This window comes from Saccopteryx leptura, chromosome 6 (assembly GCF_036850995.1).
Source record: "Saccopteryx leptura isolate mSacLep1 chromosome 6, mSacLep1_pri_phased_curated, whole genome shotgun sequence".
NCBI lineage: Eukaryota > Metazoa > Chordata > Mammalia > Chiroptera > Emballonuridae > Saccopteryx > Saccopteryx leptura.
Genome location: NC_089508.1, coordinates 10,862,674 through 10,890,376, shown reverse-complemented (window position 1 = coordinate 10,890,376; position 27,703 = coordinate 10,862,674). Strand labels below are relative to the sequence as shown.

Below are 27,703 nucleotides of genomic sequence, written 5' to 3'. Positions count from 1 at the left end.
TTTTTATTGAAAATAAAAAAGGCATGGTGCTTTCTTCCATGTTAAGTAGCATACAGCCCACTTCCCACCGCTGCTGGTCCCGCTTCGTGTGCAAAGTGTCAGCACAGAATCGATGTCATTGGCTCCTTGGTGGCCAGATCGGCACAGACCCGTCCACTGAGGCAGAACTCCTAGGACAGGAGCCGGCTTCTGGTGTCCATCTGGCACATGGTTAGGAAGGCAGATCTCAAATATTTACATTCATGCACTTAGGTATCACGCACTGCCTGGGCTGTTTAAATCACACTTTGCACAGGTTCAGAGAGTACAGTAATTTTGTGTATATATATCGATATCTCTTTAAATATATATATATATAACTATATCTAATATATATGTTTATATTTTTACAGCTATTAGGCTTTCTTCCAAAACTTGCTTTAGAAGCTTCTAAGGAACATCTGAAAACTCTGGGAGATCCTCTAGGCCATTCTAAAATTGGGCTCAATGAGGAGACACGGTTGAAAAATATCTGAGACAATGTAGAGAGGGAATGTGCATTTTGTTCTCGGCCTCCGAGCTCAGACTAGGCCGAGGCTCGGTCGGTCGTTGGCTGCAGATACGATCCTCACGTAGGAGTTCTAAGCTCCAATACCAGGTTGGCTCCATTTTATGGACGCTTCTGTCGCCTAGGCTAGAAGACCCATGAGAGCTACCTTCTGAATGGCTGGTTCTTGGGTTGGGGGTGGGGAGGTGGAGGGTGGGTCTCAAGCAAATCTTTTTGGAATAAAAAAAAAAAAAAGCTTTTCTCTTGGTTTCCAATGACTGGGTGAGAAGAAACGTAGCAAACCCACTTTGGGGGAATTTACTCTCAAAGGTCAGCTTTTTACAGAGCCCCGGCTGAGTCCCCAGGGAATGATGCATTAGGATAATTGCAACACCTGGGCCTCTTAGGTTTAAGCCAAGGTCGGGGAGAGTGGGACAGGTGTGGGCTTGTGAAAAGGTGGGCTGTGCCTACCCCCTCGACCCCCCTCCAGGCTGGCTGCCCTGCATGCTACGACCCCTTAGCCAGGACCGTCTGTCCCTTCTGAGCTCAGGGTGACGTGTACTCATCAGGCTGGGGCAGGAATGGGGGCCACAGGGGCACTGGGCCATGCTGAGGTGTACAGGAAAAGCAAAACCCAGGTCCAAACCTCAAACAAGTCCTCACATGGAAGGAAAACTGAAAAGAAGAAGCCCTTTCTGGGAGGGCGTGCCGGGGCCTGTCCTCCGTCAGTGCCTGCTCACAGGGTCCAGGGTCAGGTCACAGCAAACGCCCCATCGCCCCTCTGCTCGCTGAAAGACTGCACGGAAAGCTCAGGGCACAGGGCTCTGGGCCCATGGAGCTGTCAGGGTTCAGCTCAGATGGGGACTGGCTTTCAGCCTCTGTCTCGCCTGGATGTCAAGTCTCACCTGCGGCCCCAAACCCTCCACAGAACCACACTGGTGGTTTGAGAGGCAGACCCGGTCCACCCAGCTAAGTTCTTACCTGGCCAGAGAGTGGAACCATCTCACGGGTGTGGTTCGTTCCTAGAAAGCACGTGGGTGGTGAGGAACCATGGGGTCAGGGACGTTCCCCCAATCCACCAGGGGATGCAAAGTCACAGGGCATGGCCTAGTGATGTGCCCACAGGTCGGTGGGTGGCCTACTGGGCAACAGGCCTGGAGGGTCCCTCTCCTGTTGTCCCCTTCCCTGCCCTTCCTCCACCGACCGCTCTGGAGGGCTCAGCACTTTTAGAACCTAAGACCTTGGAAAGCGGCGCTCAAGGGAGTGCGGGGGGGGGGGGGGGGAGCGCCGCCTCCTTCTGGACGGGGGGGGGGGGGGGGCGCCTCGGGGCTCACAGGGGGGGCCCGAGCCCCGTCAGGCTGCAGGGGCGCGTCAGCCCGGAGTGCCCGCGGTGGGTGTGGCACAGCGGCAGCCTCTGCCGGATGAAGACAGGGCCTGGCTCACTCGGATGTGTCAGTTTCTATGAAGGTCGGGTGAGGGGATGCTTCTGAGAGCAGGCGCCATGGCCTCTGTCCTTCCTGGCCCTATGGCCTCAGGGACAGGGAGTCGTTCTGCCCCTGGAAGGGCAGCTGCTACCCCGGAGTGTAAACGAGCCCCTTAGTGTGCTCAGTCCGGAGGGGACCTCGCAGGCTCCTCGGCAGGGGGTCAGGAGTCAGGCAGGACCCAGGGGCCCAGGGTGTCGGTGGGGACAGGAAAGAGAAGACCGTCCCTGAAGACTGAAGACTACCGCAGATGGGGCGACAGACAGATGTGTGGGAAGCACCTTAGAAAGGGGACATCATGGCTGTGTCGATGGCTTCTGTTGGGAAGGGCGTGGTCAAGGGAGCAGCAGGCGGGCTTCCTGGGTGGGGAGGAGAGGTTTCCTGGCAGGGCTGTGGCCCTGGGTTGCCTTTCTTTTGGCTAAAGGCGGCCCCTGCCCCCATCGGCAGACAGACCCTCTGCCTTCGACAGAGCGCGTGCTTTTACAGTAGCTGGGAGACACGGATTGAACACAAGACGAGAGATGCAGAGAGCCTCGGGTGGTGCTATTGCCCCGGGGGCCGCATGCAGGTGAGCCCGGCTCAGCCTGGGGTCTGCGTGGCCCCTGCCCAGGGGCATGCTGGGAAGAGAATGGTTTCTCCTGCAAGAGGCTGGAGGCCAGCAAGGCAATGAAGTCCTGGACAAACCCAGTGTCAGCCCGTGTCCACTAGTGCCACCAAGGCGCCCCCTGGCCAGCGGATCCAGGGCCTCAGACTCACACCACGGCGCTGTTCACGTCCACACCTTTGTTGCTCTGCGAGGACGTCATGGGATACTCAGCGACGCTGGTGCCATTCTCCTCCTTCCTCAGGGGTTTCCTGGGAGGGGGTGGAGGGGCAGGGGAGGCGAAGGAGGCGGAGGAACATCTGTTAGTTAGCAGTGCCTGGGGTTGTATCATGCCCGCCCAGTGAGCCCACCGGGCTCTGGCTTAGTATCTTTGGACCGCTGGGCTTTGGGGGAGGAGGGGGGAGGCTTTGAGAAGGCTCTTGCTCCCTCACTGAAGTTCTGGATTCACAGTTCAGTTCTGGTTTGGTTCTCATCTCTTCTCTTGAGTGGCTCAGGAGGGTGCTGGCCCCAGCCCCAGGTCTGAGTGGCTACAACTTCCCGACCTAGGCCACAGACGCTATTTAGCCAATCCCATGCCACCACACTGCTGTCTCTGGAGTGGTTCTGAGGCCCACAGGGCTGTAGCTCAGACACCTGTGTCCCCAGTAATGTTGGGGCTGAGCCTGAACTAGGCTATGTTGTGAGTTGTCTAAATTAAATGCTCATGGTCCTTGTTGAAAACCCAGGGAATGATTGTTTCTGCCTTCTCAAAGGTCCCCAGTGTCTCCCCAAACCCGGCGTGAGGAGGACTAATACTTGGTGACAGTTTGATGCTATAGGATAAAGCCCTACGTGAATCAGGTCAGGGAGAGGGTGTGGGAGGTGTTACCAAGGGGCAGGGTTCTCAGGCCTGCTCAGATAGCACCCCAAGATCAAATCTATCCACGCGTCCTTTTCTCTGGCAGCAGAATCAGCTCATAGAGCACACAAAGGAACTCAGTGCACTCAGCCTAGGCACCTGGCCGGCCACGGCAGCTTCTTCTGGAAGCGTGAGATGCACATGGCACGTAATGCTTTGTTCAAAGCACTTTCAGCCTCGTCCCCCTTCACAGTGGTCCCCTGAAGAAGCAAGGCCTGGAGTTGAGTTTCATTTCATGGGGAAACTGAGGCTTCAGGAGAGCTGGGACTTGCCCAAGGTCCCCTAGCTGGTTTCTGGTTGGGCTTGTACCACCACCCACTATTACCAAGTCCTGGTCTAGAAATCCTGTTGAATCAGTTTTCCCGGCGGGCACGCCCTCCCTCCATCCCGAAGGTCTCTGCGGCCCAATCAGCTTGGGGAGGGCTCTTTCCCCTCCGCCCGGAGGCTCCCAGAAACTCTCAGAGGCCTCCAAGAAGCCCGTCTCATTTTGCTTTAACCTAGCACCTCCCACGCGCTGGGGTCCGAGGACCCCATTCATGTAGCTAGATGCTCACAGACGTTCTCTGGATGTTTCCGCAGGTTGGCAGGGCTCAGAAGAGTTGCCTTGTTGGTGACGGGCTCACGGAAATGACAGTCTGAGCCAATCTCTGCCCCTAGGCCTGTCCCCCTCTGTCCCCTTCACCCTTCCTCCCATCCTACCACCCCTTTGAGGGGCCTCAAGCAGCTGTCTTGGACAGGTGGGCTGGACTTGTGACTCAGTCAGTTTGCATGGTCTGGAAAAATGGACAGGTACGTTTTCCTACAGTAAGATCCCATGCTGCCACCACCATGAGGCCACTTAAGTGAGATTCCTAAATTTATCATCAGTATACGAGGGGGTAATGGGCATCAAAATCAGGATTCCAGGCCACACTGACTGGCAAACATCTCTGGGCCCAAACCCACACGCTTTTCTCCCCAATAACTATTCAGTCGTGAGCTGGGTCTGAGAAGTCGGCCTCAGGTCCTGGTGGGGGGAGGTGAGGCCTAAGGGCCTGGGAGGGTGGGTAAGGAACGGGGTCTGCAACTCCCTTACAAACAGGCAAAGCCTGGGGCGCAGGGTCCCCGCCATTTATAGACGAGGGTGGAGAACCAGCAGGATTATTTCTGCCGGGAGAAGAGGGGAGCTTCTGAAGTCAGCTGCAGGCTGGACACCCTTTTGCATTCTGGGGGCCTTGGGGAGAATGGTGGCTCCGAGGGCCTGGCGGGAGGCCAGCCCGTCTGGAGGGACACCGGGGACAGCGCTTGGAGGCACCCTCCTCAATGGCTCAGCCAGGTCCCAGCCTGGAAAGGATGACCCGGGTCTGGACGGGGGCTCCACCCAGCCCCCCATGGGGGCATTCCGGTGCCTGAGCTTGACGAGGAGACAGGGGGCTGCCCAGGGCCCTCCTGAGAGTGGACTTGGCCTGCTGCCCACCTCCACCGGAGCTCAGCCTCCACCACTCTGCTCCCTGAGCTGCTGCCTGACCCACTCCTGGAGTCTTTCTGGGACTCTGGAGCTCAGCGGATGCTGGACTTATCCCTACAGCGGAAGGCTCTACCTCAAAACCCCCAGTGTCCTTCCATGGGCAAGCCATCTGACCTCTTCATGCCTCCGTTTCCTGGTCCATAAAATGGACACAGTGATGGTGTCCATTTCATAGGCTTGTTGGGAGGATTAAACATGTTAGTGTATGTTAAGCACATAGAGTTCCTGGCCTATAGGAAGTGCTCTGTAAGTATCTGTTAGCTCTCAGGGCTGGAAAGGTCAGTGGGTGGTTGCGCCTGTTGGCACAGACTTCCTACCTAATGTGCCCCCTGTGGGGCTCCGGAAATGCTACAGAGACTTGCGAGACCCAGCCTGGCTCTGTGCTACCAGGAGCCAGCCTGTGGCTGGTCCCAATAAACCAAAGAAAGGCATTTCTGCTGGTGCAGGCCGGGATGGCCCCTACCGGCTCCCTACACGGCATGGTTCCTGAAACCAAGAGAAAGGGCGGTGAGGTTTTCCTTGGCCACCTGGGGTTCTCCCCCTTTCCCGTGGCCCAGGGCCTGACAAGCAGCAGGCACTCCCCGTGGTGGCTTTGAGTGCTGATCGCACAGCGGCCGCACACGCCTCTGCAGAAGCGGCCTCCGCCAGCACAGACAGCGGGGCCAGGACCCCGGCGCCTCTCTTGGGACCTGCTGACATCAATGTGACCGGTCCCTCCCTCAGCCTGCAGCTCTGCTGGGGAAGCTGGAGGCAAAAACCAGCTCTGAGGGTTAGAAGGGAGGCCTGCCTGCCTGGCTCGGTCTTGTCTCCTGCACCCACCCCACCCCACCCCACGGAGGCTATGTTACATTAAAGGGTGTTAATGGGTGGACAAAGCCGTCACCTCACTCCCTAGCCATAAAGCCTCCTCAAGAGTCACGCATAGCACTCCTGACTCGTGGGTGGGCCGAGCAACCCCTCTTACCCCCACCCCCCGTTTGCTCTCTCCCATTACTCTGGGTCCCTCATCCCCTTCATAGCACTCATTTATTAATTGCTGGGGTGTATGTGTGGTGTGTGTGTGTGTGTGTGTGTGTGTGTGTGTGTGTGTGAGATCTACGTCCTCTATGGGTGGGGGCGGGGTGTGCTGGGGGCTGGGCAGGGACTCAGTTTCATTTATCTCTACCTCCGGCACCTGGACTAGTCCCCAGCACACAGTAGGCGCCCAGTCAGTATCTGTGGACCAGCACTGGCTCACTGCGCAGCCCTGGGCCAGTCAAGGGTTCCAAGGTAACACCAAACAGACTTGGGCATTCCAGAGTGCCCGTTCCACCAGAAGCGGCTCAACCACGGAAACCCAATGAGCACCAGCGCCCTGCGATAATGCGCGTGCTCAGGCATCCCGGGCACGTGCACCCGAGCTCGCTTGTCTGTTGTCTGCAATTAACTGTCTGCAGGATCGGCCAGACTATTGTGCAGCCTTTATCGGCCTTGCAGTCAATACCTTGTGAATTAGAAGGAAATGACTGTCAAGCGGCTGAATGGGCCTAGATCAATGGCACAAGGTGAAGGGTCGGTTCCTGGGGTGTGCGGGTGGGTCAAGGGAGGGGGCCGGAAGGGGTGGGTGTCATCTCTCCACAACACAGGGCTCTTCTCTGCGTGAAGGGTGTGGCTGTGGCCTTGCCCTCTAGTGTCCTAGGTGCTCGTGGTCGGAGTCCGAGGTCTGGCCCTCCTACCCGGGCAGGGGGCACCCTGTACCTTGGAGCTCCGACTCTCGCTGTTATTGATTGTTTGGGGTTCACATCTGCCCCGGACCAGAGGTTCTTCCATGGTCTCTGCTCACAAGCCTGGGTTTTCCCTTCAGCTACTCCCCTCCCCCCCATTGTAGTTGAAATACACGGACAGGAGTGGGGTGTCTGATTAACACCACCATCTCTGTCACCCTCAGGGGATATATGGCTTCAGGGTAGGGTCTGTACCTCAAGGCCTGCACCGAAGTCTCTGTGCCAAGCAGAGCCCTGGCACTAGACCCGGCCACGCATTTCGGTTGGCATTTACGGGGCTGAGCAGTAGACCGACCTAGTGGCAGGTGGCAGTGGTCATCCTGCCATCTCAGGCCGGGAAACAAAGACTCGGGGAGCTGGACAGAGTCAGGGAGGACCCTCATTTTAAAGAGAAGGGAAGTAGGCCCCAGGAGGGCAGCACTGAGCAGGGCTGGGACAGGGACGGAACTCGAGGACCTGGACTCCCAGGCCTGGGTTCTTTCAACACGTCCGGGCTGTCTGATGACATGTGCATGTCAGACCTAGGGGTGCGGAGGAGGCCTGGCTAGGGGACCGAGGGCACAGACGCCCAAGGGCTCTGAGGACTGACCCTCCTGCAGCTGTGGATAAAGAAGTCATTCACAGCTCCTAGCAACAAGGCCATTGAAATGCCCACTGTGGAGTTTGGGGTAGTTGGCAGGGAACTTGGGGGCATTGCATGCGCTAGACCCCCTGTGAGCAATGCCCTTTCTCTGCCCCTGGCCTGGTCAACAACCACCTCCTTCCAAGAAACCTCTCGGGGCCCAGGTCCAGGTGAGTGCCCTCTTCTGGGAGGCCCCTGAGCACCCTGTCACCCAGCACAGAGCTGGGACTTTGGGAACGGTTGTTGAATAACAAGGTAAGTTTGCGTGTGTGCAGGAAGCGCTGCTCAGAGCCCCCTCTGCCAAGGTCAGTGCCCAGTGAGGGCACTAGGTGCTCCTTCTCCATCTGCTCCTCCATCTCCTCCAGTTCTTGCAGAGGCCTGTGGCTCCCTGGTCCCACCCCAGATGCCAAGCCAAGCTGTCATCTCCAGAATCACTTCCCTAGCCCAGCCGAGTCCAGACCCATCCTCTCAGAAACCTGGCTCCCGCAGGCTGTCGGGGCCATTCACAGAGATCTCTCAGTGCCTCTCTGGAGCTGAACTCCAGGCTGTGAGCTTTTTTTTTTAAGCAGGGTTATCACAGAATTTTCCCTCTAACAGTTTTTATAGTGACATGAAGTGTTTTTGTTTCCTGAGAGAAAAGGCAAGTTTTGATAAATTATTAACCAAAAAGAATTGTCCGTGAGCAAGAAATCCTCTATTTGCCCGGGGGAGAAATGCAGACAGACAGCCCCCAGCAGCGGTCAGCCGGGGAGCAGGGGGTCACTGCTCGCCTCCTCCAGGTGTAACGTAACTTCTGCCCCCTCCTCTGCCTCTCCCAGGGGATCCTGCCTCCCTCCAGACAGGTTCTGGGAGTGCCAGCCTCCACTTCTGCCTCCATTTGAGGGCAAGCAGAGCCCCATGTCATTGAATTATGGATTATGAGGACCTTGGGCAGGGGGCTGGGTCTTATTCCCCGGTCCTCAGGTCTTGCCCAGTGGGGGACACAGATCACGATGTTGGGGCAGAAAAGGGACTGTGATGCAGTCTCCATTTACCATGCCATCCAACCTGTGCCCCTGGATGCTGACGTCTACAGCTGCACCTCCTGGGATCCCCTGTGTGGCGGGTCTGCCAATGGGAGTCACCCTCAGGAGACTGAGAGGGGCGGGCACTTCCGCCCCACCTTTCCTGTTTTGGGGCTGCATCTCTGGCAGTTCCAACCACAGCTTGTGCCCAGGCGGCCTCTCTTGGGAGCCTCTCAGTTCTGCCTGTTAACAGCTTCCACTGCTGCTGGTCCAGGACTGCTCCCTGGATACGCAAGCCCCGCCCACACCCTGGAGGGAGCCCCGCCCACACCCTGGAGGGAGCCCCGCCCACACCCTGGAGGGAGCCCCGCCCACGCCCCTGGGAAGGATCCGCTGAGCCACCTGGGGTGAGTTCTGTCTTTCCAGGCCACTGACCGTCCCTGAAACCAAGACCCTGGAGCCTGTGGAAGGGCAGATAGGAAGCCCCTCCAGCTGTTCTGAGCAGAGGCCAAGGTGGCATTCCCAAATGCCTTCCTGGGAGACCCCCAGCCCTGCTGAAGCCCAGCCCAGCGTGCCACAGCTGGCTGGCACTGCCAGTCAGATATGGATGTTGCCCTTACCCTCCGCCCATTGAAGCAGCTTGTTTCTTCAGAAGTTTGGGGCAGAGAGGGAGGCAGAAGTGACCCTGTGTGTCTTCTGAAAGAGCCCGAGCTTTATTATAACGGTGCTGCCCATCTCTGAGGGGAAGGGCGTGGGAGGGCTCCTTGTGGGCACCAGTGCCCCACTCCCTGGCAGCGCCCCGGTGGGGGGGATCTTGCACACTCTTCCTCAAAACCCTCCAGTAGCTCCCAGTAGCCCCCAAGTCCAGGCAGGCTGCTCAGCCTACGGGACCACCATCTCTGTCCACTTATGGCTCCCTCCTGCCTTGTATCCCATGTCATGGCGGCTTTCTGCTGCCCTGGCCTTTTGCTCACATGTGTGTCTTGGCCAAGAGTGCCTCCCCTACTCTGCTTCTTAAAATTCTCATCCCTTGGCAGCAGACCCTCAGCTCAAACGTGGTCTCATCCGGGTCAGGGTTAACTGACTACTCCGGGCACCCACACCAGGCTGCAGGGACCTCCTGCAACCTCACGGCCACCTGCCTGCAGCCTCACGGCCACCTGCCTCCTAACAGTCCTTCACATACCCACCCCCACCTCCCTGCACTCAGGTGAGCAGCTGGGAGCACAGCCTGGGTCTTACCTGTCTCTGCACCGACAGAGTCTGCACACACAGCAGCACCCACAACACACACAGCAGCACCCACAACACACACAGCAGCACCCACAACACACACAGTAGCACCCACAACACACGAGCAATTGGGCTGCCCGTCCCCGGGGAGATTCCAGCACATCCACCTTGACTTCCCAGCTTGGTCTGTCCCTGAATTACAGGGTTCTGGGGCTTTCCTGTCCATCTGTTTCCCTGGCTTCAAAAGGCACAGACACACACCACCACACCCCTTTTCTGGGTACCCCCGAGGAAGGGCACAGAGGGAGAGCGAGGTCTGTTGTCAGCCCAGAGGGGAACTTATCAGTAACAGTGACACGGAGCTGTGGTCAGGGCTGGCTTTGGCATTGCTGCTCCCTGGTTGTGCCGCCCTGGGCGGTTCCCTTAACACCTTCGAATCTCAGTTTCCTCCTCTGTACAATGGAACCCATGGGAAAAGACGCCATGAGACAAACTGAGAGAATGTTGCTGAGGTCCTTCCCTTGTTATTTATCTGTGTATTGTTTTTGGGAGGGTGGCTTGTAGGTGAGTGTGAGGACAGAAGGGGGTCTGGCCAGGAGGTAGGTCCCCAGGGCCTGGCCTGTCCCTAGTGGAGCTGAGTGACCTGGGCCCAGTCCCCAGGAAACTGCCGGGCTGTTGGCTGGACGTATTCCTTCACTCTGTGGGCCTTATTCTGCATTTGTTCAAGACTTTAACTAGATAGTTTAATCTTTCTGCGTTGAATTACTAAAGTGAAATCCCATAAAACAGCAGATTCAAAGGGCAAGGTTAAACATTTTAGGTGTTATGATTGCTCTTAATGTAGCTCCTCTAATGTTGGGCCTCGGGAATGTTTAAAAAAACTTTCTTAGAAATATACCAACCATCTCTTTTACCCTTCAGTGTTTTGCAACGTTTCTCTTTGTCTTTAGACTCTGGCTTCCCCCCGAGATCCTGGTGCTGGGAGAGCCATGCTTTGGAGGCTGGATTAGATTGGCGGTCGGGGACTGGCAGGGCTGCTGTGCTGTAACTCCGGGGGCGCCACTCACACCACGGCCCACTCAGTCACACTTAGGGCCAGCCACGGCCCAAACCTTCTCAGACCCCGACAGTAGCCACCCTGAGCAGCGAACCCCAGCTCAGCTAGGGGACAGTGTCCTGTATGTAATCCGTTTTGAAAGGCGAAACGAGATGGTAGTTATGGAAATGACACCGAGGGCTGCTGGAAGGTAGTTTGCTGTTTGGACCATTCACGACCCCACTGGAATACCTCTATTCATCCTTTAAAAACCCAACTCAGGGGGCATCTCCACGCCTCTCCTCTCCCATTGCGGACCAAGCTCACGCTGTTATGAGGAGCGCTGAGACGCCCGCTGTAAACAGTAGGCACAACCTGTGTACACCGCGGAGCCCGGCAGATGGTGAGTGCTTACCCAGTGCCACGCCAGCTCCTAGTGTTTCCACAGTCGCAGGTAGAGGAGGATGGATGACAGAGGACAGAGCAAAATTTTATAAAGAAAAGAAAAACACCCACAATGGGGGTGGGAGGGTGGGTGGAGGAGCTGGCCCCGAGCTCAGCTGGGGTCCCCACAGGGCTCAAAGGCAGTGGACACTCACCTTTTTATGGCTTTGTAACAAATGATGACGAGCACGGTGAGGAACACCAGGGAGGCGCAGCATACCGCGATGACAATCACCAGCCCTGACCACCAGGTCTCCTCAGCGGGGCACGAGGTAGAGTTGGGGGCTGGAAGAGACAGAAGCAGCCTGAGTCTCCCCTGGACGAGCTGGCCCCAGCTGCGCCCGAGGTGGACAGCCACAGGTGACAGGGAGGGTGGCCTCACCGCCATCCATCTCCCATGGAGGCTCTGACCTGTCCTGCCGCCCCACCCCCACTCTGGCAGCAGATGACGTCATGGCTGGCCCCCAGCCAGCCGCGTGCTCCCAGCAGGGGTTGAGCACCACACCCCGGCCATCCATCCTCCCTGGGCATGAGCTAACTGACAGCGGGGTCAGGTCTAATTTCCCATGAAAAATAACAGAACATCTCATTCTCTCAGTTGAGGCATTAAATCCGCTTCCTCTGAAGGTGGGGGGAGGGGAGCAGGGCTCACGGGGGCCTCCGGGGGAGGGAGGAGAACAAGGGGGGTTCATCAACCTCGGTTCTTAAACTCATTTCCCTCCTTGGATACGACCCGTGTGTGGGTGGGTACCTGCAGCGTCTCAGCTTGCGCAGGGTGCCCAAAGTTTAGGAAAGCCTGTCATTGGCAAAGCGTCTGCCACCAGGTGCTACAAGGCCTCCTCGTCATTCAATCCATGAGGTCCTTGGGGTGAACCTGTCCTCCCCCTTGGCACAGGCTGTGTGTCTACACCAGCAGAGGTATAGACAAGGCTTGAAACAAGCTGGTTCACTCTTCCCTGAGCAAAGCAGCATTGAACCAAAAAGGCCCTGGAAGCCCTGACACCTGGGAAGAAGCGCCAGGAACTGCAAAGGAAGTGTGTGTGTGTGTGTGTGTGTGTGTGTGTGTGTGTGTGTGTGTGAGAGAGAGAGAGAGAGAGAGAGAGAGAGAGAGAGAGACTAGAGGGAGAGAGACAGAGACCAGAGGGAGAGAGGGAAGGGAGGGAGAGAGGGAAGGAAGGGAGAGAGGGAAGGAAGGGAGAGAGGGAAGGGAAGGAGAGAGGGAAGGGAGGGAAAGAGGGAAGGGAGGAAGAGAGGGCAGGGAGGGAGAGAGGGAAGGGAGGGAGAGAGGGAAGGGAGGGAGAGAGGGAAGGGAGGGAAGGGAGGGAGAGAGGGAAGGGAGGGAGAGAGGGAAGGGAGGGAGAGAGGGAAGGGAGGGAGAGAGGGAAGGGAGGGAGAGAGGGAAGGGAGGGTGAGTCTGAAGGAGAAAGAGAGGGAGTGTTGAGGAGAGAAGAGGATGGATGGATGGACAGACATACAGACACTACCTAGCAGCTTTGGGCAGGTCTTCAAAACATGAATGTGTGCAAAACCATGCCTTAGGCTCTGCGTCCGCTTACTAATAGGCACCTTGAGGGGGACAGCAGTAAGTGGGGAGTGAGTGACTGATTTCCCAAAGGTCGCCAGGGATGGTTTCATTAGTGCTGTTGTTATAATCAAGGCAGTTTACATATAGTGAGTGGCACCCACCTTATGTGTGCGGTCTGATCAGCTTCGATAAAGGGGCCCCCCAGTGTAAGCCGCATTTCCCTCCCGCCAGAGGGTAGCCCGTCGCCCAGAAAGTTCCCCTGGGCCTCCTCCGGGGCTTCCTCCTCACCGACCCGCCCTGGAGGCACCGGTTCCTCCGCTTGCGGCACAAATGGAATGATGTGATGTGTTTGTGTCTTTATTTGGGAAGATGGTTTTGAGATTCATCCACGTTGTTGCATTTTGGGGGAGCTTCTTTCTGAGGAGTCATTTGTTATTTGAATACAGCACAATCTGTTTATCCCTTTACTTGCTGGTGGACACCTCAGCGGTTTCCAGTTCTGACTTTTCTGAATGAAGCTGCTATAAACATTCACATACAAGTCTTGGCACAGACATGGTTTCATGTTTTTCCTGGTGGGCTCCCTGGGTCCGTGGTGTGTGCATGCTTAACTCTCTAAGGAGCCGCCACACTGCTGTTCCCAAGGGCTCGGACTCTCGCCCTCCCGTTCGGAACAAGGGAAGGCGGAAAGAAGGAGGTAGTCACATGTTCCCAAATTTGTTGTCAAATTGGCATCGTGGCAGCGAGATTCGGAGATCCAGGAAGCTTCCCAGGAACAGGTGTTAAAACCCCATTAACAAATACAAGGTGCCCAGGGATGGACCTCGGCTCCTCAGACCGAGCAGATTCAGAAATGCTTCCTGAGCAATGGCTGGCACAAGGCTGGCACCAGATCACATGGCTGCTCTCAGCTGGGGCGAGACCCGTTAGAAACCCCAACAGTAAAAAGATGTAGCATATAGAATTCAAAATAGGAATAAGCTCTAAAATAAGGGAAAGGGATCCAAAAACAGATTCTCATTTTCCCTACGATGAACCTCTTTGGCGCCTTTTGGGTCAGAACCACAAAACCCGTTCCCCAGTTCCCCATTTTGAGGTGTCCCTGTCTTGGCCGAGCCATCCCAGGGTGACTCAGGGCAGACCCCTGCATGGCAGTCACTGCTGGAGACTCAGAGGTACGACCACATGCACAGGCTGAACCCCGAAGAGTCTGCCTCCTTATTTTCACTGCAAAGGAAAACAACTTGGGTTTGTCATTCCACCCGACACTGTAACCCCTCCGGGCCGCAGCCCCAGGGACCCTCAGAGCTGCCAACGCCCACGTCAGCCAACACGCCCACGCCTGGGAAAACACCCGCCATGTGGTCTCAGGCGGGGCCGCACCCCCTCCAGCGGGCACTGGGAAACCGGGGTGGGGTGGGGTGGCTGTTCTTGGCGGCCACAATGAGTCCAACAAAGCGATGGATAGTGACAACTGCCATGACCTGGATAGTCCCACACAAGGTAGAACTGTCCCCTTGAAAAGTGCCATCAGGGTCCCTGTTGAGAAATTCCATCCACTCAACACAGACGGGTCCATGCTAAACCTCACCTGGAATTCGACACTAAATTTCAGCCCGCCTCTTTTCTCTACATTCGCTCTCAGTGAGGTGGGATTTCTTTTTTGCTTACTTTTCCCCACAATTGATACTAAAAGCAGGGGACTTATCTGAGAGGGTCCTTCTGCATAGGGTCGTCCTCGAATATTCAGCGGTGTACAGCTCGCCGCCTGTGTGTGAGAGAGAACTTACGCAAGGCACAGGGCTAACGGATATGAAAAGAGGGAGGAACTCCGTGAAACTTAGTCCTAGGCATAAGTCTTGGATTTTGCCCAGAAAACAGCTGTCACGTTCAAAGATGGCCTCCTTACGTACCCTTGCTTGAACTTGCTTGAGTCCCTTTTCAGCAAGGATCAGGGGATGCGGGAGCTGAAAGAAGCCTCGGCCGGCTGGGTCATATCGGAGGAGGGAGTAGGTACCGGCGTTTAGGATCAAGTTGCTTCCACGGGGTCTGATCTCTGGGCTGCAGGCCAGGTCTGCCTCTGCCTGCACTTACTTCCCGCTGGGCACGGCCAGCGCTTCTTTCTAGATGTGCTAAGACAGCTTACCCCACGGGGACAGACTGATGGGTCATATTGTAGAAGACAGCATCATGAAGGTGCTCATTCACTCATTCGCTCAGCCATCCACCAAAAATGTACCAAGCATCCTCTGTGCCCGGCACCGTGCCGGGAGCTGGGGTGCAGAGATGAATTCGATGTAAACTGCTCTTACCAGGTCTGCTGCCGGCTGCCCGGGGCCCATTACAAGGCTGGCCGAGACCTAACCGTTGCTTTGCTCGAGGAGCCAGCAGTCTCCAAGGGGAGAGGAGACGTGCTCACGTGCAAGGTGAAGGCCACCTGCGGCTGAGGGGAGGGAGCCTAAGATGCTAAGGTCCAAAGTGGAGGGCGGTGCCTGTGAGGAGCAGGGGGTCAGTCAACAGGGACAGCTGGGCAGCCCAGTGTGAGGTCCGAGACTCGAGGCTGCCCAAGCTCGGCCTCCTCCCTCCCTTTCCCTTGCTCCCGGCCAAGATTCTGCCAACATGACAGAAAGGCAGGAGCTGTCATGACATCTCCGGGGTCACCACGCTCTGTCTCCTGGGACTCAGTGAGGCTTCGTCTGCTGTATGCATTAAACCCTCTGACGCCTGTGCAGAGGTGAGACTGGCACACAGAGCGATTTAGAACTACCGGGTGCAGTTTTGCTTTATCAGGAGAGTTGCTTTCTTTTCAACACTCCCCCCCCCAAAAAAAAAGCATCATCAAAAGCTTCTATTTGGGACTTCTGCTTCCAGCAGAGATGAAATAACAGACACTCCCCACCTGAAATATCCAAAAAATATACCAAATATACAAATGAATGGTTTTCAGAACAGTGGACATCAAGGCAGCACAAGGCCATGACCCCTCAGAGAGGAGAAGCAGGGGCGAGTTCTCGGGCCGCCCGGTTACCGCTGGAGAAGCAGCAGGGCCGCCACGTCGGAAGTCTGGGAGGTGGAGCGGACCGTCCGGGAACGACCGAAACAGATGAGGTCTCTCCCTAAGGGAACTCCCAGAAGGTGGAGGAAGCCAACCGCACACAAGTAAGTCCACCAGCGACGCTATGAACACTCATCCCAGTAGGTGGTGGGAGACAAGAGGTCAAGAGATGGAAGAGAGGTCAAAGGCCCCTACATCTTGTGGACAAGTCTCTAGAAATAAGCATGAGTGTGACTGTGAGTGTGACTGTGAGTGTGTGTGTGCGCGCGCACGCAGCTGCAGATATGGCCATCTGTGTGAACAGGTGTCAGGGAGGCTGAGCAAACCAAGGAGATTTAGTGTGTGTGTGTGTGTGTGGGGGGGTGACTGTGAGTGTGTGTGTGTGTGTGTGAGTGTGTGTGTGTGCGCACAGCAGCAGATGTGGCCATCTGTGTGAACAGGTGTCAGGGAGGCTGAGCAAACCAAGGAGATTTAGTGTGTGTGTGTGTGTGTGGGGGGGGGTGTGCCTGTGGATTCGCCAGCCTTCTAGTGTCATAGAGGAACCATGTGAGGTCAGGCAGGTCCCCAGACACACTCGGTGACAAACACCTTCCCTGCAATGCTCGTGGGCTTATTGTGACTATCCAATAAGAAGGTGGAGGGTAGTGGGGGCAGCAACCCCACGTGCTGGGCACTGACTCCGAGGCACCAGCCTGGTCCTGATGGTGCAGAGAGCCCAGTCACACTCCTGTAAGTGGGGAGATGGGGGCCCCGCAGCCCGGCGCCCGTCAGGATCTGAACCCACGTGTGCCTTGTGACAGTACTCACAGCCAACTCAACACATATTCCCGGAGGACCCGGGGACCTGCGGCTCCTGTCTCCTCATCAGGGCCCGCTGCGCACAGGGGGGGCCTGACTGACAGGAAGGGACAGAGTCAGGAACGCCTGAATCGAAGGAACAACAAATAGGGTGGAAACAACCTCAGTTTTGCTAGAGAGCTTTCCACTGTTCTTAGAAGAAGGGAGTGATGGCCGCATTCTTTGTTTTCACATCACTTGTCCGTTGTGAGATGGAAGCTGTAGGTTTGTGCGTGGCTTGACCCCGGCCGTGTGCGTGGCCACCTTCAGAGGCCAGTGCGTGCACGGGTGGCTTCCTGTCCCTTGAGCACAGCCCGAGCGCCAGGCCCTGCTGGTGACCCCGCGGGTGTGCTGCGGGTCGCTGGGACATTGCTACCCCTCTCTCTCACTTTCACAGTCTTGAGTGACGCTGGCCCAGGATGCCTGACGGGATTCCCTGATTGGTCTCCAGGGGCCGAACGGACGGCACACTCAGTCCGTCGGGTGAGGAGGTGCCACCCAGTTGTCCACTCTGCTTCCTGCTCCTCGGGCCCAGCTCCCTGTCCATCAGACAGATCACGGCCCCTGCCAAGTCAGCCAGCGTGGGCTTGTCGAGGGCCCCTGAGCTGTAGAGACCAGTCTTCTTCAAGGGGATGATGTATGTCACCACATTTCCCAAACCACAGAGCACACACCTGAACTTTACTGCGGGAATCTGAAGTCCCGTCCTCACCCTGACTGTGTCTCAGTCACTGGGCTGGGCACCGGGGCCAGACGTGAGGGGCTCACACAGCCCCTCTCCAGGGGACAGTCTTACGGCACAGCAAACCCTTACAGTGTATGGGGTCCTTTTCAGTTCCACTCCCTCCAGCCCACTTGACGGGTCTTGAGGACACTGTCCAGTACGTCTGGGAACTCGAGCACAGGGGACTGAGCACGGGCTGTGAGCTGACCAGGTGCCAGAGGGTAGGGAGGGCATTTCCGAGCATGTCTGCTCTTGCCACGTCTCGGCCAGCTCACCCAGAACACCTGTGGTTTTATCCGGCTCACGAGGGCAGCGAGGGACCCGGGAGCTTTGCTAAATCACCTGTGGGGGGCAGAAGCTCTTTCACAGGCCCTTTGGACAAAAGAGGACTCAGGGGCTCAGAGAAGGGGAGGGAGGGGAGACCCTGGGCCTCATCTCTCTCAGCTCTGCTTTACGCACTGCCTCCAAGGACCAGGGGGACGTGGGGTCTCAGAGGCTCCTTCATGGGGCTGAGTGCCCCCTCTCATTGCCTCGGTGTCCCCAGCCCTGGAGTCCACAGCCTCCTCCCTCTCGTCCCACTCCCACACAGGGCCCATTGTCTCCCAACACAAGGGCCCAGTCAGGTCCACTGCTGTCCATTCATGGGCACAGGGCACCCTCGAGGAGGCCCGTGCCAGGGTGTCCACCCTCCCGTGTGTACCAGCTCGCGTGTGGGACTGCTCACTGCTTCCTGGCCCAAAGGTGCCGGGGTGGCTGGGATTTAAAAATCACAAACACAGGACCAGAATGACATTTTACGCAGACCTCTGGAATGAGCCCCTACTTTCTGGACAGAAAGAAGTCTTTTCCTTTGGAAGTGCTCCGGTGAAAACAGTGAGCTCTGTGGCACAGCTTAGGGGGAGGGGCTCCACCCCTCTCTGCCCGGGGAATCTGGCTCATGCTTTGGGTGCCACAGAGACCTCCCTCTTTCATAAGTCTTCCTGATGCTTCCTCCGACCAGAGTTCCCCCAGCAGGAACCCCCTGGCTGCCTGTAAAGACAGTAGCCTCGGCCATCTTCACAGCCGCCTGGACCATGCAGGTTCGCATTGGATTCGGACAGATGGTAATGAAACAATGGAGCCAAGAACTGATGGGCCATCATCTCTCATCCTAGCTTGCACCTGGCGGGCAAGTAATACACACAGTGGGAAAACACTTCCCTTTCCATTCAGGGCTCCCAAAGCCACTGACTTATCCGAGTTTCCTAGAATCAAAGGTTTCTACCTCACCAGCCTTATTCACCTCTGTTCCCCATCTCCTTCTCTCTGCACAAACTCTGCACAAACTGGCCTCTCCTTCAGCACTCCGCCATCTTGGCTGCTTCTCCTCTCCTCCATGTGGCCTTTCTCTGCTCTCCTCTCTAATGCTAATCTCAGGAACCGAGAGAGAGAGAGCAAGCTCCCTGTCTGCCCCACTTTATAGTGTAGAAATCAAAACCTTTAATCCAATATACAAACAAGGAAGTCTCTGATACAAAGTCACTTAGGGTGGGAAAGGCTTAGTCTTAAAACTAAGCCTTAGGCTATAACGACCTGGCCAATTTACAGCCTGTCCCCCACACCCAATGCCAACAACAAGCGAGCAAACCTCTATATCATATTTACAAACTTATTTGACCCACAGTGCCCAATAAGGGTAGTAGGGCACGAATTCCCTGCCCACACTGAACAGAACACCAGAGCTCTGGGGGTGTGGGGAGAGGTGCCTGCCTTTTCTAGAAGCAAGGGGCACCACCTCTCCACTCTGCAGGAGGGAAGCAGGTTGAGGACCCTGCAGCCTAAATGGGGATCCCTGGCTTTCAGCCGGGACTGGTGGATGAGCAGCATAACCGGGAGGCAGGGCTGTGTGCTTGGCCGGCTTTCGGGGTCATTTCTGTCTTGCCCGCTACCTGTCCACAGTCCTCCTGGAAGTCTGACTGCCTCCCAGATGCGGCCCAAGAGGCCCTTCCTGCTTGTCAGCAAGGCTGCAGGGCTGTGGCTGAGCATCTCGTCTGCTGTGGATGAAAACTGTTGGTCCATGGAGGTGCGTAAGCCTTGGCCAGTCTCTGGTAAAGGGTTCTGCGAGAAGACAGACCTAAGTGTGCCAGCGAGACTGTCTCAGCGCTCCAGGGGGCCCACACTGCAAGGCCAACCAGGATGCACAGCTCGCTGGCCTGACAGGGAGAGCTGCCCGGGCCCCTGGTCCTGCCCTCCCGCTGTGCCAGCGGGACCCACCATCCCCTCTGGCCTCCACCTCCTCTCAGCAACTATCCCCTGTGTGGCGTTCCGCAGACACCCAGCCCTGTGCTGGAGGCACCCATCGGCATGTCCTCCGCTCCCCAGCTAGGCCACCAGAGGCCAAATCCTGTGGCTGTGCCCTCTGACCCCTCTCCACCTGCCCTTCCTCTCTGCCCCCCTCCCCCACGGCAGGCCTGCACGGGCTCCTACCCCGTCATCACTGCCACCCGCCCCTCCTCCCTGGGGTACCTCCCCGAGTTCAGCACAGCGGCTTTGAATCAGAAGGACCCGGAGTTAAATTCCAGATTCTGGCCCTGGGAAAATCATTTACTCTTTTAGATTTAATCTCAGTTCCTTCCACTGTAAACTGGGGAAAAGCAATGGGACCTCCCCCACAGTTGGTGCAGGACTGAATGGGATGCCCAATCAGGGAGCTTGCACGCAGCAGCCACCCCGGCCCCCTTGCTGTGTACCAGTCGCCCTGAGCATCGGGGAAGCCTTGTGGAGGCAGGGATTTTTAGGCTGAGCCCTACGGGGCAGGGGGGCACCCTGTGGGAAGGTCCCATCTGGCCTGACAGGGACCAGGGGCATGGGCAGCTGTTGTCGCAAGCTTCTCCGTTCCCCTGGCTGCTGCCTGGGACCTCCCTGCTGAAGGCCTCGGGGTCCTTCCATCTGTGACTCCCAGCCTGATGCCCGAGCTCCACGGGACACTCACTCCTCTGATTTATTTATTTCTGTCCGGCGTCCCGGGCACAGAGCCCAGCGCGGTGGTAGTGTGGCTGCTTATCTATCGCCAAGGACACTGTTCTCAGGCTTGGCTCCTAAGAGGGGTATTTAAAGAAAAACACCCCAATACATTATTAATAATTGTCTCCATCATTTCTGTGCCTAATTAGGAAAGGAAATTCATGAATTGGGTTTAAGACTCTAGGGCAGGGGCAGCCACGGCTTTTCCCGGTGCGGGAGAGCTCTGGGTAGAGGCCGGGGCAGAAGGCAAGACCAGCAGGCCGCTGCCTGGCGTCATGAATTCTGCTTCTGGTGGCGACTGCAGGACACGTCCCCCTTGTTCGCCGCCCAAACAGCCCTCTTTGTGAGGCTCCTGAAGGCCAGGACTTGTTACTCCGCAACATGGCTCTCTCCTAGCGGCTACAGTGGCCCAGTCTCTGTTCCCTGCCCTGGGGGACGTGCCCCAGGTCTGCCAGTCTTCTGTTCCCCCCAGGATGCACTGCTGGGCAAAAGGTCCAAGCTCGCCAGCTTTAGAACAGCACCGCTGTCGAGAAGTGACGAGAGGACGCCACTTCGGGACACCCCCGCTGCCCTGACTGCTCATCATTCCAGTCCTAATCCCTCCTCTCACTCAACGTGTATCTGTTAAGAGCCCACTATGTGCCATGTGCTGTGCCAGGTTCCAGGGATATGACAATTGACAAAACAGACAAGGACCCTGCCCTCAGGATGCTTACAATCTGCTGGGAATGGACTAGTTCAGTAACGCATGCTAGGATTCCTGCCTCATCGAGACACTAAACTACACGTGCTTTAGGTACAAGACGGGACACTGTAAAACAAAGAGCAACAATGTCCTGAGGGCGGGGAGCCAACATGAGGTGACTGAGAACAGTGAGCTTATCTTTGTTTGCGAGAGGCTCATGGACGGGAAAAGGCTCTTGATGGTAAGTGCCCAGCAGAGCCCCAGCACTTAGCTGACATTTGGTAGATGTTGGATCTCCCCTTCCGGTGGACACTTCACAGATGACAGGGCCTCATGAATGCCCAGTCAGGCAGAAGCTACTCCGTTTAAACATCTGTCATCATTTTGAGGAGGGGTTCAGGATCAACTCAGACCAGTGGTTGACAAACTCTGACCCACGGGCCAGATCTGGCCCACCACCTCTTTTTGTAAATAAAGTTTTATTGGAACACATGGAACAGAGACACAACCATGTGTTTCAATATTGCCATGGATGCATTCTGACTAGAGGAAGTGTGTGTGTGTGGGGGGGGGGGGGGGGAGAAAGAGAGAGAGAGAGAGAGAGATCAGTTTGTTGTTTCACTTATTTATGCACTCATTGATTGATTCTTCTATGTGCCCTGCCCAGGGATCCAACCTGCAACTTTGATGTATTGGAACAACGCTGTAACCAATTGAGCTACCTGGCCGATGCAGTAAAATATTTACTTTCTTGCCTTTTACAGAAGTTTGTCTACCTCTACCTAATGAGTGTGGTCTTCACCTGAGATTCTTAGATAAGCTTAAGGGAGTAGTCAGAGGGTACTCTGAAACTATACCCCAAATTTTTACTTTGCAAGTAAACATTCCACTCTTTCCATTTTATTTTTAGAATAGCTCTTTACTCCAAAAGTAACACCAATGTCCTGGTGGGAGGTCTCTATGGAGGTGGCACAGGGAGCTGTCCTCTGGGAGTTTCAATAGTGACAATGTGAGTCCTGGTCAGGTAGCTCAGTTGGTTAGAGCGTTGTCCTGATACACCAAGGTTGTGGGTTCAACCCCCAGTCAGGGCACATACAGGAGTCAGCCAATGAGTGCATAAGTAAGTAGAACAACAGATCAATGTTTCTCTCTCTGTTTCTCCCTTCCTCTCTCACTCTAGAATCAATCAATAAAAAAAATTTTAACCCCACCCCCCAAAAATCAGTGACAATATACTGAGACAGCAAAAGCACAGAGAACAGGCAGACTGAAGTGTGGACCCTAACTCAGCCACTCCACACCTGCTAAGTGACCCCGGACAAAGCACTAGAATGACAGACTCCTTGTCAGTCGATGGGGTGATGACATTCTCGGGAAGGTTGGTGGGTAGCATCTACCACGGTCACGTGTCAGCTCTTGTCCTGGGGCCCTGTTGCAGGGGCAGTTGATAAAGGATGGGGTTGCCACTATAACCATCTTCTAAAGACAGGTCTAGGGCCCTCGAGCAGAGCAGGTTTAAGACTGACATCCTCAGGCACTGCCCACACTCTCTAACTGTCCTGCAATGCAGCAGGCTGATTCCTGAGGCAGGCACAGCCGCCGCGTTGATGCCAGGTTCGAAGACTCTGGCTCCTAAGCCGATGAAAGTCTTCTCCTCAATGGTGGCAGCACCGTTCCATTCCTCACCTGGTGGTTTCCAGCACACGGAGAGCCGCTGGCCCCTCCTCCTTCCCCCTGCCCCCTCTGGGTACATCTTGGGCTCTTTCTGCTTGTTGGGCATTCAGACATCAGCTGCTCAGCCACCTGCCTAGTGGTGGCTGTGGAAGTGCATGTGACAAGGTGGAAGCTGCTTCCCACCTGCGCTGGGGTGCAGGGGACATACAGCCACATGTGACATTCCTGAGCACTCGTCCCCTTCTTCAAAAGACTGTCCAAGGGCTGCTGGGGCGCCCAAGCCCTAAGCAGAGAGAATATACTCCTCCCCAGCCCAGAGAATCCTCAGCCAGTGACCAACAGGTGCCAGGTGAGACAGTCTAGCCCCTACCACCGGCTGGGGACAATGTGCAGCCTAACTAACCGCCAGAGTCCCCACCAGAGTGCCACCAAGCTCAGGCCTTTGCAGGACAGGGCCTGAGGCTATGCTTTCACTTGCCTCCTCTCCTTTCATCACCCCCCTGGGAACATATCCTTTAAAAATCCTGTCTCAAGCTCTGAGGACAGGTTCTGTGTCAGGAACCTCAGACATGAGGTCACTGAGGTGCTGGAGGACACTGGCCTGCCATCTAAGGAGATGAAATACACCCCAGCCAGATCCATGTGAGTTCTCTACGTTCTGATGAGTCTGTCCAGGCCACCCTGGGCTGGTTCTCTGGACAGAGCCTAAGTCCCATGTTGACAGGTCCCTGCTAGGTTAAGCTAAGAGTGATTGCTGCCCTGGTTGCGACCACAATGGGATGGGGACACTGCTGAGAAAATTCACGAATGCTCAGTTTGTTAAAAAAAAAAGGGGGGGGGTCAGAAATCTAAAACGTCTGTGGCTTTGGAACAAAACCACAGCATTGAGGAGGAAAAAACCCAGCCAACACCACCCTGATGGTCCCTGATTGCACTCTGACACCATAGCCACTAGCCACATGTGACTAGTGAAATTTAAAATAAAATGAAGAATTCTGTTCTGCAGTTGCACTGGCCATATTTTAAGTGCGCAGCAGCACATGCAGCTAACGGCCACCATGTCGGACAGCAGGGATACAGACCCGTGATATCACCGCAGCAAGTTCACTGGACGGCCCTGGTCCCAGCTCATGAGAGGTGACACGTTCCGCTCTCCTTTCCCAAAAGGCAGCCGAGGGTGGTTTTCACAGCCCTCAGGCAGCCAAAGAAGAGCCACCTATACGTTGACAGCGCTGTTTTCAAAGCACCTTTTTCCTTTACATTAAAATTTTTATTCTCATATCCCGAGATAGGCAAGGCAGAAATTATTAGTTCCATTTTATAGGTAAGGAACCTGAGGGTTCCTAGGGGCCAAAGAGGCAAAGTCACAGAGCTGCTAGAGGGGTGAAAGCTAAGGCTTCCGAGCTGTGGCACTTCTGCCGCCGCCGCCGGGGACGGTGAGGATGGCAGCAAGGACAGCAGCGGGGGACCCAACCGTCTGGATGTCAGATGCGCCGGGCATTTCTAATGCCTACCCTTGGTATGCATACTCACTTTTTTAATAGCCACATGGCTTTCTGAGTGGATACTTGTGACCTAAAAAGTGGTCACTTTGCCTTCGAGACAATAACAGAGCAGAAGGCTGCTCTGTGGCTCCGTCCTCCGTGAGGGGCAGTTGGGCCAGGGCCGTGAAACAGGCCAGCCCGCAGCCCACGAGAACCCTGCTTCTACTCCCCACGGACAGCTTCCGTCCAAAGGACGGCATGCTGGGACCACGCCGAAGGCACGGACTTGGCAACCAGCTCTCGCCTGAGAACTTCATTCTCTTTCTGGACCAGCAGCTCGGTCTGAAGATCCAGGCCCCACAACCTGGCTTCTGGCATTGCACTGGAAACCCTCTGAACTTCTGCAAGCACTTCATGGATCTGGATGTCAAGCGCCCACCTGCCAGATGGGAGTGGTGGCCTTGGCCTGGAGCAAGGTCCTCAGCCCTGGCGCTGCTGACCTCCTGGGCCGGATGATTCTTTGCTGTGGGGGCTGTCCTAGCATCCCCAGACTCCATGGACCCACTAGATGCCAGTAGCACCCTGCTCCTAACTGTGATGACCAAATGTTCCCTGGGGAACAAAATCTCCTGGTTGAAAACCAGGGGCTGGCAGGTCTCCAGGGCCCTCCCCTGGCTCCTCCTCTTGGTGCAGAGCAGAGGCCTCCAACACGGGTGCAGCCAGCAGCGCAGACCTGGCTTGGCCTCCCAGAGTGCACCACACGGATCCCAGCCAATGGAAGGAGTTAAGCTTGATGGCCTTCCAGCTAGAACCTCCGATTCCAAGCCAATTATTTCCACCATGACCCCCGGCGGCCCAGAGGCTGCGCAGCGGAACTGGTTGTCACAGTGTCCAACAAGAAGAGAACGTGTCATTTTCCAAGGCACCCATAACTCTCCGCCAACGCAGGAGACAATGCACCTTTGCCACTCACAGTCCAGTTCATTCTAATTTGGACAACGAGGAGCCCATTCACTCCCCACAGGGGCAGAGGAGAGGCCAGCGTCTCTTCCAGGAAACGGTGGCCTTTGGCCTTCTCTGATTGCTGGCAAGAGTGACACAGAAACTTGGCAGCTAGGAACAGGCACTGTTCATATTGCCATGTTTTTGTCTCGTGGAAGAAGGGACATAAACCATAAACAAGGGATGTTCCTCCCTGACCCGCCTGGCAGGACTTCGTCGTCTTTCCCAGGAGGAAAGCCCAGCAATAGAGATTCTTCTCAAGACCCCTGGAGACCGACTCTTGCTTCACTGGAGCAATGATCCCACCCTCTGTCCCAGCAGGGCTCCCTTGATAAACGGAAGCTCAGGGGCGCGGGGCTTCTCTGACCTGTTCCGCATAGAGCGGCTCCAAGTTGCCGTACTGGACGCAAACCCCAGGACTCATTCAGTCCTGTAATGTGAACCAGGAGCATCTTTCCCGCCATAAAAAGATTTTATGGTCACCACCTACACAAAGTCATCTCCACTAATGCCGTCACGCAAGACACCGGACGTCGGCCCGGGCACACCGGGCTGTCTCGGAGCCCTCGCTCGTGTTTCTTATGTCTCCTCTGCTGGCAGACGAGCAAAGGCAGAAGGTTTCAGAAAATTTTATGGAGAAGTAGCTTTATATTTTTTAAAAATTTTAATAAGCTTTAATAAAAATATAATGATAATAAGAGTAGCTGCCTTTGCTAAGGATTTGTTAAGCGCCGTTGAGTGTGTGCTCATTGAAATCTTCTGATTTATTATAAGTCTCCTGATCCATCAGGAGACGTGGGTCTCACTGTCCCTGTTTACAGACGTGAGAACAAGCTCCGGGAGGAGCAGTCAATGACAGAATCAGGGTTCCAGGACAATCTGATGCCAAAGTCTACCTTATTTCCACCACAATCTATTGTAAATCAGGCAAAGACCCCAGTCGGTGGATTTTAGCAGCAGGGTGCCTTGGTCCCGCTGGAAGAACAGATTTTTAACCTTGCCTCAGGATGCCATTGACCTTGACTGGTAGTGTCTATGAGGGGTATCCTAGCAATAGGCTCCGCCTTCGCCAGCCTTTTATTTATTCCTCTAGAGGGCAGAGGGCAGGGCTTCCTCAGTGGGAGAGCTGGTGAGGAGTGAGGGCAAAGTGTGCTTCATGCCCACCCTGGGTGCCAGGAGGGATGGAAAAGGGAAAAAAAATTCTCAGCAAGGGAGAACCCGGGGTATAACTTTATATCACATTCCGGAGAAATTTCCCCTTTTTCATTCCTATAGTCACGAGCTCCCTGGACACATTGTTCCAAAATCCAGGGGACAGTGAGCACATCAGGGACCCAGCCACCGCCGCTTACTCTTTATTGTTCATGACAGCCAGCCACACGGGTCACTGTAATGAACTGTCTCATTATCTCCCTCTGACAGGGACATTAATGGAGCCTCTGAGGTGAGGACTGCCTGAGACAGAAAGGACAATCCTTCAGGAGCCAGCCGCGTCCACCTGCTTTGAAAACTGAGGTTGGCCTGACCTGTGGGGCGCAGTGGATAAAGCGTCTACCTGGGACACTGAGGTCGCTGGTTCGAAAGCCTGGGCTGGCCTGGTCAAGGCACATATGGGAGTTGATGCTTCCTGCTCCTTCCCCCTTCTCTCTCTCTCTCTCTCTCTCTCTCTCTCTCCTCTCTCTCTAATAATGAATACATAAAATCTAAAAAAGGAAAAGAAAAGAAAACTGAAGTTACCAGAAACAAACACCACGTAGCCGAGGCGCTGGGCCAGGCCCTGTGTGCTCTGCCGCAGCCCCTCACCCGGGAGGGGGGTAGCCTCCCAAAAGCTGCTCCGACACGGGCCTTCCCAGTTCTACAGAATCTCCTGAACCATCAAGTATGATCCACAACCTAAAGGTCCTGGGCACATCCGGAAGCTGGTCAGGAAAAGAAAATGGAGGCTGAACGGTTAGGCCTGGTACTTAATTTCTCTTCCTAGAGGCCACCGCTACTGTAACCAATCTACTCCAAGGGAGGGCACCGTTATGGATCGAATGTCTGTGTACTCCCCAAATTCCTATGTTGAATAAGTAAACCACAATGTGGCGGTTTTTAGGAGGTGGTGTCTTTGGGAATCATTAGGTCATAAGGGTGAAGTCCTCATGAAAGGGATTAGTGCCCTTATAAAAGCGGCCTCAGAGTGGTCTCTCAGCCCCTCCTCCATGTGAGGACACAGTAAGAAGGCACCGTCTATGAACCAGGAAAGGGAACCTTATTACACACAAGTCCGCTGGTGCCTTGATCTTGGACTTGTCGGAGCCTAGATCCCAGCCTCCAAAACCATGAGAAATAAATTTCTGTTGTGTATAAGCCAGCCCCCCATTACAGCAGCGCAAACAGACCAAGACAGCACCCCTATATACACACACACACCAGAGATGCTGTCATTATAATATATATATTCCACGTCATTCCACGTCACACATACGCTGCTCACAAAAAATTAGGGGGTAGTTTATCGCTTCATATTCATTTTGAAATATCCCTTAATTTTTGTGAGCAGTATATTTCGGCACCAGCGTGAACAGAGCTGCATTTCTTTCCTTCTCTCTCT

General features: G+C 55.5%; 1 protein-coding gene across 3 annotated transcripts in view; it reads right to left on the bottom strand.

The window, feature by feature from the left end:
- The window catches only part of PRIMA1 (proline rich membrane anchor 1), a 56,655-nt gene continuing 28,952 nt past the window's right edge, over positions 1-27,703 (bottom strand). For all 3 annotated transcript variants that reach the window (XM_066343311.1, XM_066343312.1, XM_066343313.1), the window contains exons 4-5: positions 11,274-11,403; positions 1-2,862 (exon numbers count right to left, since the gene is read on the bottom strand). In XM_066343311.1, coding sequence (XP_066199408.1) covers positions 2,760-2,862; positions 11,274-11,403 — 233 coding nt within the window. In that variant the 3' untranslated portion in view covers positions 1-2,759. The remainder of the gene's footprint in view (positions 2,863-11,273; positions 11,404-27,703) is intronic.